This window comes from Haliotis rufescens, unplaced genomic scaffold, assembly GCF_023055435.1.
Source record: "Haliotis rufescens isolate VD_foot unplaced genomic scaffold, xgHalRufe1.0.p SCAF_7, whole genome shotgun sequence".
NCBI classification, from domain to species: Eukaryota; Metazoa; Mollusca; class Gastropoda; order Lepetellida; family Haliotidae; genus Haliotis; species Haliotis rufescens.
The window spans coordinates 38,703,101-38,716,394 of record NW_025964361.1 but is presented as its reverse complement, the minus strand read 5'-3'; the positions used below and the strand labels follow the sequence as shown (position 1 = coordinate 38,716,394).

The 13,294-nt window shown below is 38.3% G+C and overlaps 2 protein-coding genes across 6 annotated transcripts in view; one reads left to right on the top strand and one right to left on the bottom strand.

The window, feature by feature from the left end:
- LOC124144171 (TBC1 domain family member 1-like) overlaps positions 1–7,097 on the bottom strand; it is a 101,615-nt gene extending 94,518 nt beyond the window's left edge. For 3 of the 5 annotated variants that reach the window (XM_048387873.1, XM_046513439.2, XM_046513438.2), the window contains exon 1: positions 6,314–7,097. In XM_048387873.1, the coding sequence (XP_048243830.1) occupies positions 6,314–6,706 (393 nt within the window). In that variant the 5' untranslated portion in view covers positions 6,707–7,097. Of the gene's footprint in view, positions 1–2,979; positions 3,093–6,313 lie in introns of those variants that run through there. The other 2 variants (XM_046513440.2, XM_048387875.1) reach the window with 2 other exon arrangements.
- Positions 7,098–8,336: 1,239 nt separating this feature from the next.
- The window catches only part of LOC124144172 (ubiquitin carboxyl-terminal hydrolase-like), a 29,319-nt gene continuing 24,361 nt past the window's right edge, over positions 8,337–13,294 (top strand). Inside the window, exons 1-3 of the mRNA XM_046513442.2 lie at positions 8,337–8,452; positions 8,548–8,559; positions 10,572–10,700. Of these exons, the coding sequence (XP_046369398.1) occupies positions 8,411–8,452; positions 8,548–8,559; positions 10,572–10,700 (183 nt within the window). The 5' untranslated portion in view covers positions 8,337–8,410. The remainder of the gene's footprint in view (positions 8,453–8,547; positions 8,560–10,571; positions 10,701–13,294) is intronic.

The window sequence follows — 13,294 nt, the reverse complement described above, 5'->3', positions numbered from 1 at the left end:
GGCCATTATCAAGCCCGTTGTTAGGTGACGTCATAACGTAGAGAAAATGACGTCACGTATTATAGTGACGTCATCTGGTTTGTTCTATGACGTTTCCATATTTGTAAAATGTGGTCAGTGAGATTCGTGTTGATTGCAGTGTTTCAAAACCGATGTTGTTGTTTCTTTTTATTTGATAACAAATTCCATCCATTTTAGCTATAATAACGGTAACGCTCTTTTTCAGGGCATTATCATTTGCAGAAGCCCTCGGTCTTTTCTGGTGAACCGGCAACACAGCACAGTCTTATTTATTCACAGGCTGCCACAATGTAGCCCTATTATTACATAGAACAACACTTACTTATTCACATCCATACATTTCCTGTCAGAGACTGTATGCGTATTTCATGTATCATAAATGAATGTCGTTCTCACGAGCTGATATTCAACCCCAGGTCAAAAGAAAATTCAGTAAAATTTCCCAAGAAAATAATTCCATATTCAGGTTATACTCAAAGCTCACAAATTATGTTTTAACTTGGCAAAGATGACTTGTATTTCATTGATCAATAAACAAGAAGACAATAATACTTAGTTTTACATTATTTCAAAATATTGTTAGAATACCTCCAAATTTAAGAAACAAAATAATGTTTATCCCAATGTATCCTGCCATTGACCCTCAGTTTCAAATCCTTAACCAGTTTCTGATATGTTCAAAATAAACACACAGTAACATTACATACATGTCTTGTTCAACAATCAGGAGTGAGTGAGTGAGTGAGTGAGTGAGTGAGTGAGTGAGTGAGTGAGTTAAAATTTAACGTCGCATCGGCATTATTTCAGCCATATAGTGACGAGACCAAGCTAATATATACACAATTTAGTTATTTATGCAACAATCAGGAAGTTTTATTTCTGTAGTGGGACAGAACAATCAGGAAGTTTTATTTCTGTTGTGGGACAGAATGATATATTTTTAGTGCTCCTGAAGCTAAAGGAACACTCACTGCCCCTAGCTGTGGAAAATGTCAGTGAATCTTGTTGACCTCCGGCTTCGCTTGACTAACCATCCCTTGGAAGATACGAATGTGTGATATGGAGAGGTGATATATTTAAGGTTATACACCAACAGTGTAAGTTCAACATTGTTCCTGTCCTAAACTGCATACACGTATGTATCGGTATGCATGAAGATTTCCTCATGCTTGAATTATATCTTACTTTGTTCTGCATGTTGTAATTTTAATAGGTCAAATTGAAAGGAAATAACTTAGCAGTTAAATCCAAGTTGAGTACAAATTGGTCAATATAATGCTTTCAAAAAGCTTTGGCAGATCGCTGACTTGGTTGAAGCATGTCATCGATCCCAATTGCGTGGATCGATGCTCATGACATCGATCACTGGCTTGTGTGGTCAAACTCGATTATTTACAGACCGCCGTCATATAGACTTGAATATTGCTGAGTGTGGCGTAAAACAACAAACCAACAACAACACCAAAAAGCTTTGGCAGCAATGATAGTATGAACACGAGGTATATTGATTACTACATAGCGAATACCAATCATAATAATAAATGTGTGTTTCTAAAAGCCTTTAAATAATACATGATTTTGTAGTAGGGCTCAAGTACCCGGGTCGGGTGGGTCCTGAGTAGGACCCGGGTACCCACATGAAATATTGTTTAATGACAATAAATTATCTAGAACTCTATGGCTACACTACAAGTCACTAATGTTCGCATTTCTTTCTGACTATGCACCCATTCCTTCTGACTTTTCATATAGTTGAATAAAGATATGCATGTCAGATCGTTTAATACATGTATCTAAATACGTTGTACAAGTGCTGTGTTAAAAAAAATTCCCAATTGGACATTTTGTATCTCTTGAGACCTACAGTAGGTACCCAGGAGGGTCGGGTAATAGGGGGTTGGGTACCCGGGTAGTAAATTTGAACTCGTGTTGTTTGAGTATACATGATCATAAAAAAACATAACATTGCATCATTAATGCTTTCCGACTAGCAATAAATCATAATATGGGTCACTTCTACTGAAGATTTTTAAAGTTCCAGAGCCCAAACAGTCCAGGGACTGCCAATTTTATGTTCAAAGACAAATTAGTGAGTTTGATCTTACTCAGCTTCAAACACTATCACAGGACACCAGAAATGGGCTTCACACATTGTACCCATGTGGGGAATCAAACCAGACTTTTGACCTGATAAGTGAACACTTTAACCACTAAGCTAACTAATCCTAAGGGTGCCCCTGAGTTTGTTATATCAAGGTTCTACTTTAAATCATTTAACACAAATATAGATTATTCTTAACACATGTTCAACAGCCCTGCCATACATTATATATGGAGCATTCTCAATACATTTATTCAATGTGATTTGAACAATACTTTGAAAACACTCCATAAATTAAACAACAATTCAAACAGTGTGATAATAATCAAAGAGAAAGACTGTCATCTGAATATTGGTATACTGCAAAATATATGTCATACTTGTAAAGATCCTGGTTAAAATAGGTCTTCAGCAACCCACATGTCATAAGAGGCGGCTAACAGGATTGGGTGGTCAGGCTCGTGAACTTGGTTGAAGCATGTCATTGTATCCAAATTGCTAGATTGATGCTCATGATGTCAGTCACTGGATTGTCTGGTCCAGACTTAATTATTTACAACCCGCCGTCATATAGCTGGAATATTGCTGAGTGCGGCATAAAACAATAAACAATCAAATAATATGGTGAATACAATATGGGGGAGTTGTTATTGTTGAAAGAGTCAGTTAATGAGAAGGACATACTCACTGACAGTGTTATAAAAACCTGATATTCTGAGTCACTTATGATGGAAATGGTTTAAGCTGAGTGTGGCGTTAAACAACAAATAGACAAACAAACAAACAAAGCTCATATGTCGTATCACACCTAGTTTCACATCCCTGAAGAGCATTGTGTACTGTCCCTACTGTTCTACCTTCATTGTTCCTACTGGCTGTACCCACTGACAGACTTTACAACCTCCTTCCATGCACAGGACGCACTTTCAGCATGTCTTGCTCAGGCATGGGGTGTTCAACAAACAAAATCACTGGTAACATTTTTCCTTGTTTAACTACGGAATACTGAGGGTTGTTATCTGTCAACCAGAACACTGTTTTGGTTGGCTGTCATATCATGTAATATTGTTGTGTACTGTCTGGGTGACAGTCACAGTGGAGAATAAAAGATTTATATCACCTGTATAGCCAGTGTCTCCTTTTCAATGCATCTGTATTTAGCCAGTAGAGGATGGTGGATAATGCATTTATTTTAATCCCTATGTGGGATTTTTAATTCATTTTAGAGATTGAACCAGGAACTGATACCAAGAGGGGGTAAACACCAAGTGTCAATATTTAACTTATTTGCATATATCATTTCGGACGGAACTGTTTATTTTGTTTGTTTGATATGTGATGCAATTTATTACTTGCCCTTGAAGAGATCACCCATTCAATAAACATACAGCTGTATTACACATTGTGTAATACCAAAACGTGTGTTGTGTACTCTCGGAACACGTTTCACGAACAAATATTGAAAGCTCGCAACATCCCTTGGCTTATTCAACGACATTGCGTGTGGAGATGATAGATCACTGAGAGGAGCTTAAGCACACTCAATGACCCCAGCATTGAGCAACCTTGTTGCTAGGCTGACGTCACATGGCATTGTTTCAACGATGGATCTCGTAACAAAATTCCACAAATTACATCATTGGATGTTGTGACATGATTGTAAGCTTTGAGGTGCAAGGCCCAGTTCCACAAGGCGATCGTATTGTAGCGCATCGACAGTTGTTAATCTAAGTTAAAGTATGTGAGTTGCGATAACCTTAGCGCTACGATGACTTTGTGGAACGGACGCCTGAATTCTAAAGGTGGACCGTTGTATGATTTTAAATTCATACGTTTCAACTTTTGATGTGTTTGAAGTATTATTCTGTTAAACTCAGTTGGATTATGCCGTGGATCGTGTAGGTGTCAGCCTATTCAAACTCAACAGCATAATTCTAAAAACGTTATCAATGACAAGTAATAAATAAAATACTTAACTCGCTCCCTTGTAAAACCAATTTTATGACCTGCATCGCTTTGGGGTTTCCTCCCACACGAAGCTGACATGCTGTAATGTAACTGGAATACTGTTCAAAGTGGCATTAAACCCAACTCACTCACTCACTTACAATAAGCATAAAGTTACCAGCAAATTATTTATCATAACCACATGGGTAAAGTTGTTTTTGTTATGGGGGATAAATCATTGACAGGTGTACCATACATTAAATTTACCATCATGTAAGATAAAAAGATCAATAGGTGAGTTGATAAGATTAGCGCTAGGTGTCAGTAGGTGTCAACATATTTTTCATCTGCTACTAGATAGGTTAAGTGTCCTAACAAGCATGGTCACCATATAAGTGCAATAACAAGCATCCTCTTAGACAGGATCTCAATAAGCCCCTTCTTAACCTCTGACTTGTATTGGTTAAATGCCAAAAGTGCTAATTGCATCAATTAGGGTAATGGATGACTGATCAGTTGTAACAGCAGATTACAACTGTGGACTGATCATGTAAGTCCAAAACTAGCAGAAACTTTTCCCCAAACGAACATTTTATAAGCTCATCACCAAATATGAAGCAAAAAAAAAAAAAAATACACATCGTTGGTCATGTCTTGAAATCCATGACACAGACAATACCACAAGCAGAGAGTGAATAGAAGCAGATGTGTTGAAACAGGTGACAATCTTGTCCTTAGCTAAAGCCTAAAAACTAAGAAACACCTGAATACCTATATTTTCATGAATGAAATTGTTATATACTTCGCCCCAGCATGCAATTATTATACCAGATTAATGTATTATAAGCCAGTGGTCTGCTACTGAATAAACAGTCTGTCTGAAAACACCAATGTTTACAAACTAAATGTAGAGACTGCTTGTCACCAACCAGTCATCACCATTTTTTACATGTTATTTCTGAAATATTCCATGTACAAAGTTAACTGTGCCAACTTTGATTTGTGTAAAAACATGAGCAGATGCTTGAATTTCTGTCCGTGTAGAAAGTTTCAGTTGATTTCTGTTATAATGCGACGATTGGGAATCAAAACAGTGGGAATAGAAACTTCCCATCGACCAGCCGTACCAGTGATCAGCATTGTCTAAACAGCACGTGTCCTGGATCGTGCACACCACTTCAGTTATACAAATTACTTTTTCTATTTTCTGTGGTGTTGCACTCAATTATTATATTCACTACAATTAATAAGAAATGCTTTTATCAATCTTTGATGTAAACCAATATTCCCCAAATTCGATTTACACATGTTTATCCTCAACACTATGAACGATGGATTTCGCAATATATACAGGGTTAAGCATTTTGGAAAAATAGCTCAAATAGGTTTTAGAATTGTATTTTTGGGAAGAAATGATTTTATTACATGTGACACAGCCTACGTGTCATTTCTAAAGTTGTATTTGAGCAAGGTGATCATATGGTGTTTTTTAATATTTCCTCACAAGAGTCTGTTTTGGTAATAATTTTTTTGATAAATACTTCTCTCTTCTAATGAAACTGAGACAAAGTAAAACAAGAAGCGATCATGTGCACACTATATTAAGGAGTTGGCGATAATTGGTCTTCGGTGATAACTGGTCGTGAGCATGTAATCATTTATAACAAGGGTGGGAGGGCTATATTGATCAGTGGAGAGTTGTGAATATACACAATCGTGAAGAAAATAGTGACAAAAAATTAGTAATTGTATTGTAAAAAGGTAATTGTAAACTGAAACTGTTTTGCTATTAATCAAGATAAAAAACTACGAAAGCAATTTGGCCTCATGGTGCTTGTCATGAAAAAAAAAAAAAACGTTTTTGAAGGGTTGCTAAATATGGCATACAATTGAGAGGATCGTTTCATATATGTATATTCTTATACTTCATGGTTTGTGTAACACCATAAAATGTATATGGCTTCTGTAAATATGTTGAACATTGTTATGTATAATATACAGTTTATAAAAAAAAATTCCAAGCAAACAGAATTTTAGGTGTATATGGGACTTTGCTGAAAGAACAAATATATTACAAAAAATTCAAAGACATGTGGCATTATTTTTATCTAATACTTAAAAGATTTGTTCAGGGAAAATCTTTTGTTATTTGCAACAGTTTAATAGACAGGGGTTATTTTTCTTGTCTGAATTGAAAATTATGTTTTTGGAACTTTATCAACATGAAAACAAAAAAATACTCACAGCGTCCGGTTCATGTGCCATAAAGACATGGCACTCGAAGTCATCACTATTCAGCTGTTGACGAGAGAGATAGGCAAAACATCTTGGCTCCTGGTGCAGTTTAGCAAATCTGGTCAACTCCTGCAGTTTGTGTTCAAACAATGCATCAGTTCCCATGTCGTCACAACTTGTTGCTTTGAGACAGTGGGGCAACACCTCGAGTGTCACCTCTCTCGCCCCCTCCTTTCGCCGTCGAATCTCGGCCATAACCCATGGCTGGACGCTCTGGGTATGGCGCCTGTCCATGCAAGATGACCCAAGATACGCCACCTTGAAACATTTGCTGGATGCATCTCCCGATTCTGCCATACCGGCCGCTTGCTTCACCTCGGGGTCGGCTTTCACTGATTCCATACCGCTCAGCCTTGAACAGCTGATCAACGAAACACGCACCTGCTTAAAATCAGAAGTCAAATCGTAAACAAACCAGCAGACAGGCTGCAACCTCAATGTCGTCAACACTTCTCTCTCACATCTTTCCAATAAACTTCAGAATAGCATGAAACGGTTGTCACAGCATGAAACCTGCGGCCTTCTCGAGTAGATGAATTCTGATATTCCGTGGTTATTTTCGTCTGCACAAACTTCCACGCTTTTGTTTAGCCGCCATAGTGGGCATGACGTCATCAACGTCACAATAACACAATATTGATTTCTGGACGCATATATTCAGCTAAGTACCATAAGACATTTCGTCACTGGAGAAACAGATTTATATCCCACATAAACATTGATTGCAATTTTGCCAGAATTGTTTACAAAAGGTAGGTCAATGTATTACATTTTCGGCACGACTACTTAAAAACGTCACGTTGGTGTTCTGTTGGGAGAATTATCTTGCATGTTTTAGCTTTTAAAAATCCCATACTAAACAAATTTTACATAATATGGAACCAAAAGAATCCACACACTGGTAACGATCACTAGAAATACCATTATGAGTGCATAAAATTCAGGATTATTCAGATTTCTATTTGAATAACTACATATCGCATGCATGCTCCCTCTAACAGATTTATTAACCAAGCAGGTAAAAACACTGTTACACAAATGACAGTGGTAAACGTCTTGTACAACACATTTCGCGAGGCAAAGATACCATTGTAATATTTCTGAAGATTGATACAATGCATTACTTGATAGTGTTGAGTAAGAAAGAAAGAATGCTTTTTCAGTCCAGCTTGTGCTCTTTTCAAGGACAGCGGGGCTTTGATTGGCTCGGTACATTATCTGTTTAGATACGTTATCACACATCAGTTCTGTTAGCAGATGACTATCCTATTATACTTTATTACCTAACGGTGACAGGTGTTTAGAAATAATGGGATTAGTACAGGTGTTTATTGGTGTAACAACGCCGTTAATTTAATAGTTGATTGCCGCGTCTCAGTAGCACAGACTTGGGGCATTTTGAACATGATGTGTTTGACAAATGACTAATAATAATAAAAATAATAATAATAATAATAATAATGTTTGTTGCTTAACGTCACACTTAGCAATATGTTCCAGCTTTATCATACGGAGGTCTGTAAATAATCATGTCTGGTGCAGACAAACAGGTGATTGATATTATGAGGACCGTCTATTATTATTTCACAATAATAACGATAACAATTATTATTAATAATATTAATATATAAAAGCAGACAGACAGACACCCCCACTGACTGTGGTTGCGACAGATATTTGAATAGATAAATACATGTGATATTCAGCCTGACATAAAAGTTTAACACGCAATGGTATTTGTATTTAGATTAGTAGACTGTTATATGAACTTAACCACTTCAAAATTCTATATTTCATTGTAAAACTGAAGCTTCAAAGGTCTCCAAAATAATTCATTTACGCATATTTTGTCTGTGTTTTTTTTCAACATAGATTTAAAAAAATCTATACCTGGAACATTTGTTTTAGATGCGAAATACTTCCTTTTTCCGGAAAAAAGTTACGGATAGGAAACAGTTTCGTTGAAAATAGAACATGTTTTTTGACATTACAACCCGGAAGTGAACCATCCATGTGCGCACGTGGTTTTCATAATCAAGCGTCAAAATGGCTGAACAGAGATGGGTACCCCTGGAGTCTAACCCCGATGTATGTAATGACAGCCTCTTTATTGGTTTAAAACTCGCATTAGGCTTGAGAATTATTCCTAGCAACTAGTTTATGTCTGTTTTTGTCTTTCACAGGTGCTGAACAAGGTGAGAAATCGCGGTCGGAGTGTCAACTGAAATGTCAACACGACAGTGGAGAGCCGGCTCAGTCCGAGGCTGATGATGCAGAACGTTCGGCATCGTGTTTATCATAACTAATGCATGTCTGCAACTGGGCGATCTATAAACATAAGTCAAAGAAAATGTGTGCCCACACAATGTTTAGAAAAACCCCATAACATTCAAAGGCTGTGTGATATCCGTGATCGCCGACGTGGGTTGCTAGTGGGGATGTTTTGAAGTAGGCTTATAATTTTTTAGAATATTGCTGAGGCAGCATTATGTTCAGCCAATTTATCATTATTTCTAACTGACAAAAGTTCTACAATATTTGGAGATCTATTTATATTTAATATCTTATTTTGATCTGACTTAATTTGAGTTTTATTAAGACTTATATTAGCTACAAATAAGAATCACACGAAATCTGCTCATGTTTTTGTGTCTAATTTTCCGTCTAGGCTCTAGTCTTTGTAATCAGTGCAGTGTGTGGAATGGTTCTGCCCCATTTGTCAGACCCCAGTTATCGGACAGATCAAGAAAGAAGGGCTGGTCTATCGATATTGTTGCAATGGATCAGCACAGATTGGATTATATCTCATTGATATAATTAATTGTTCCTGTGCACTGAGTGTAAGCTTAAAGTGCTAGTTTGATATACATCAATTAAGTTAGTTCGCAAATGGCCTGCTCCCAAGAAAGTGCTTGATGTTACTAACAACCAAACTCATACTTTCTTGGAATGCCAGTTAACTTGGGCTCTTTTCCCTTCTTAGATTAAATTCAAACATAATTGTATGCTTTTGTATCCTTGAAGAGTAAGTTTATGTTTAAAGCCTACACATATATTAAGGGTATTCAGTATTGTTAAAGAATACAGGTACGCAAGCTGTGAAGGCTACAAAGGGTGATTGTGCCCTTTGTTGTTTTACTATTGTGTTTGCATCTCAAAAGCAACTCAAAATGATTCGGATAATTGTGATTTATATTGCAGTTTATCTGCAGCTTTGCAACAATGCTCACTTACTCACCAAAACGCCCACCCACTCACTCACTCACCAAACCACCCACACACTAACTCACCTACTCAAACTCATTCACTCACCCAAACTCACTCACTCACCCAAACTCACTCACTCACCAAAACTCACTCACCAAAACACTCACTCACCCAAACTCACTCACCCAAACTCTCTCACTCACTCACTCACTCACTCACTCACTCACTCACTCACTCACAAAAACACCCACCAACCCACTCTCTCTTGCTATTGATTATTGGTTATGCTGGCCAGTGGTCAGAAGCACGAGTGAGTGAATGTTGTCAACACTGATGACCAACTTTGTCAGGCAAAGATACATGGGGACACCTATTTGAATAGGTTCCAACACCCTATTGCTGGTTGAAGGGGATGACTAGATTGAGTCAGGTCTTAAGGCTGTGTGATTTGGTTGGTTGCAGGTCAGTGTGGAATGGCTGTTAAACAGTTGCTCAATCACTTCATTTATCAGGGTGGTGGGGAAGTCTTGTAGTTATGGTGTTTGCTCATCACGCTAAAGGCCTGGGTTTGATTCCCAACATGACTACAATGTATGATGTCTATGTTTGGTGTCCCTCGTAATGATAATGCTGACATATTGCTTAAAATGGTGTAAGACTCACTCCCTCACCCAAACCCACTCACTCACTCCATTTATCTGGCTATGATATCTTTAGGGATAATTCTAGGGTGGGGCCTTGTGCTTATAGCCCCTAATTTTGAAAAAGGCCCACATTTTCAAACACAATGGGGCATTTTAATACTGTGCTGTTTGGGCGTACCTCTGGAATATTTGAAATTTTCACATAAAGGGCCCATGTCAGAAAATTTCTAGAGTGAACCCTGTATCTTGACTACCATTTACCATGATACAGGTGTATATATAACCATGATACAGCTGTATATATAACACTCCCATGCTTACTCCAAACATCCCACATGGCCTCTTCTGTCTTCCAGTATATCCATGACCTCGGAGCCCCAAGCAAGTGGCAGTTTGTGGATGTGTTTGGTTTGGACGATGACCTCCTCGCCATGGTACCCCAGCCAGTGGTGGCCATTATGCTGTTGTATCCACTCACAGAGAAGGTAAGGCATGACAGGAAAATAACAAATACTTCTTGATATTTTATGCAATTGCCATGCAGTCTTATCTTCATCTTCCAGTGGCGAGAGTGTCCACTAGCCTATATCAAAGCCTAGTTTCTACCCTTGCCTTTTCAAGCTTAGGGGGCCTGGGTGTCCCAGTCGTCTAAGGCGCTGCGATTCGCTGTGCAGAGTTGCACGCCAGAAACCTATGATTGTGGGTTCGAATCTCGGTTCGCCCCGATTATGTTTCTAGATTTGTCAGCACCATACCCGTGCTCGTGGGTTTCACCGAAGTGGTAAACGTCTTAGACCTGCATCACTTTGGGCTTTCCTCCCACATTAAGATGACACGCCGCGATATAACTGGAATACTGTTAAAAGCGGCGTTAAACCCAACTCACTCACTCTCTCACTCACCATTTCAAGCTTACGTTACTTGGATTGATCATGTCACCATCCCATGTACAAGTTGTGTCCTCTGTGATGAAAACCCGATAACCAATCAGATCACTGTTCTCATTTCTAATGTCTTCGCAAAGATGACTAACATAGTTGATCAGATAACAAAAAAATTGCGATTTCATCCTTGACAGATAAATGGCAGATCTTATCAGAGTAAAGAATCTTATTATTACCACATTTCTCTTTTGCAATAACAGAGGCATCCCGACCAGGGAGTCTACACAGTGTCAAGTAACACTGCACATCGCATGACCTGCTCAGTTGACATTTTCACTTGTGGCTGCGCTACTCGAGGAAATATCAACTTTGCAGATCACTCGATGAGATAGATCTATAAAGATTGGGGTTAGAATAGGTCTTCAGCAACCCATGCTTGCTGTAAAAGGCGACTGCTTGTCGTAAGAGGAGATTAACAGGATCGGGTGGTCAGACTCACTGACTTGGTTGATGCATGTCATTGTATCCCAATTGCGATAATCGATGCACTTGATGTCAATCATTGGATCGTCTGGTCCAGACCTGATTATTTACAGATTGCTGTCATACAGCTGGAATATTACAGAGTGTGGTGTTAAACAACAGACAAACTCGATATAAACATGTTATTTGACAAGAAAAGACAGTTATCCTGTAGTGGTCTAGTCCTGACTCAGCTATTTGCAGTCCCCTGTGACACAACTGGAATACTGCTCACTGTGGTGTTATGCAGTATTCAGTCCCCCATAACAGATTGATAGGATATTTATAATTAATTAACTCGAGCAGAACCTTCCAGGGAAACTAAGAGACCTGTCAAAATTGAAACTTTTATCTTAAAAAAAGACCTTGAACAAGTTAAGTTTTCATGCTATATGAACAGCTCTTTGGAAATAAGATTCAGGATGCTACATCAATAGAATTTCCAGCCTTGTCGCTGATTATAACCTGAGAAGCTTGGAATGCAAGAATGTCTCTCAGGTCTCAGTGACTGGGAATTATTGATTTTTGCGTAATCTGTTGCATTGTCGTGCAACACATACGCTATGTGTCATCGAAGACCTGCAGTGTTGTGGCAGGGACTTGGGGCTAATGGTGTCGTATTATTTGCCGATCAGGGCTTGAAAATTAACTTTACATTATTGCAACGAAACAATTTTTTGCTACTAATATACTTTCTGCATATTCAGATGCCATTTTCATTTCTATGGTAATAAGGTTCAAGAACTGCTTTCATATAGATTTTGCTTGGTTTAGAGACTTGCTTACTCCAAAATAATGAAAAGTACTTTTATTTTATTCTGATAATGCAAAATAAGAGGATAACCAAAAATGATTTTTTAATATCTATATTAACCGTGAATATGGATCCGTGAAGATCCGGGTTAGAACTGGTCTTCAGCAACCCATGCTTGTCGTAAGAGGCGACTAATATGAAATATTGCTGAGTGCAGCGTTAAAAACAAACAAACAACAGTGAACATGGCACATATGGCAAAATATTTCAGATATCAAATAATCATGATAATCCAATGTCTGTTTTGATAATGTTTTTCCACCTTTCAACCTGAACTTTTCGCAAGAAATAAAATCTGCCAACACTGATTTAAAGCTCTGAAACTACTTTTTAATTTTTGTCTATCTTGAATGTAGAATTGATCCCCCAGTTCCCCATGCATGAGGTGGTCAGGCTGAATTTATCATGCTATTAACCTCTGGTATCCCTGGTTCAGACTTGAATAATGACACACCTGCCGTGATACTGCGGTGTAACACAGAATCCTCTCACTGACATGCTTTCATATCCTGCTAGGGGCGGTCGGATAGCCTAGTGGTTAAAGCATTCGCTCGTCACGCCGAAGACCTGGGTTCGATTCCCGACATGGGTACCATGTGTGAAGCCCATTTCTGGTGTCCCCCCGCCGTGATATTGCTGGAATATTGCTACAAGCAGCGTAAAACCATATTCACTCACTCACTCACTCATACCCTGCTGTACTTACCATACTGTTGTAGCCTTGGAGCATTTACTCACAATGACAAATTATCATTCACATTGGGTATTGACAGCTTTCTTTGGGTATTCAGTATGTTGTCACTCTCCTGGGTCCAGTCTGATGGATATTTTTACACCAGTGTGTGCACATTTAGATAAA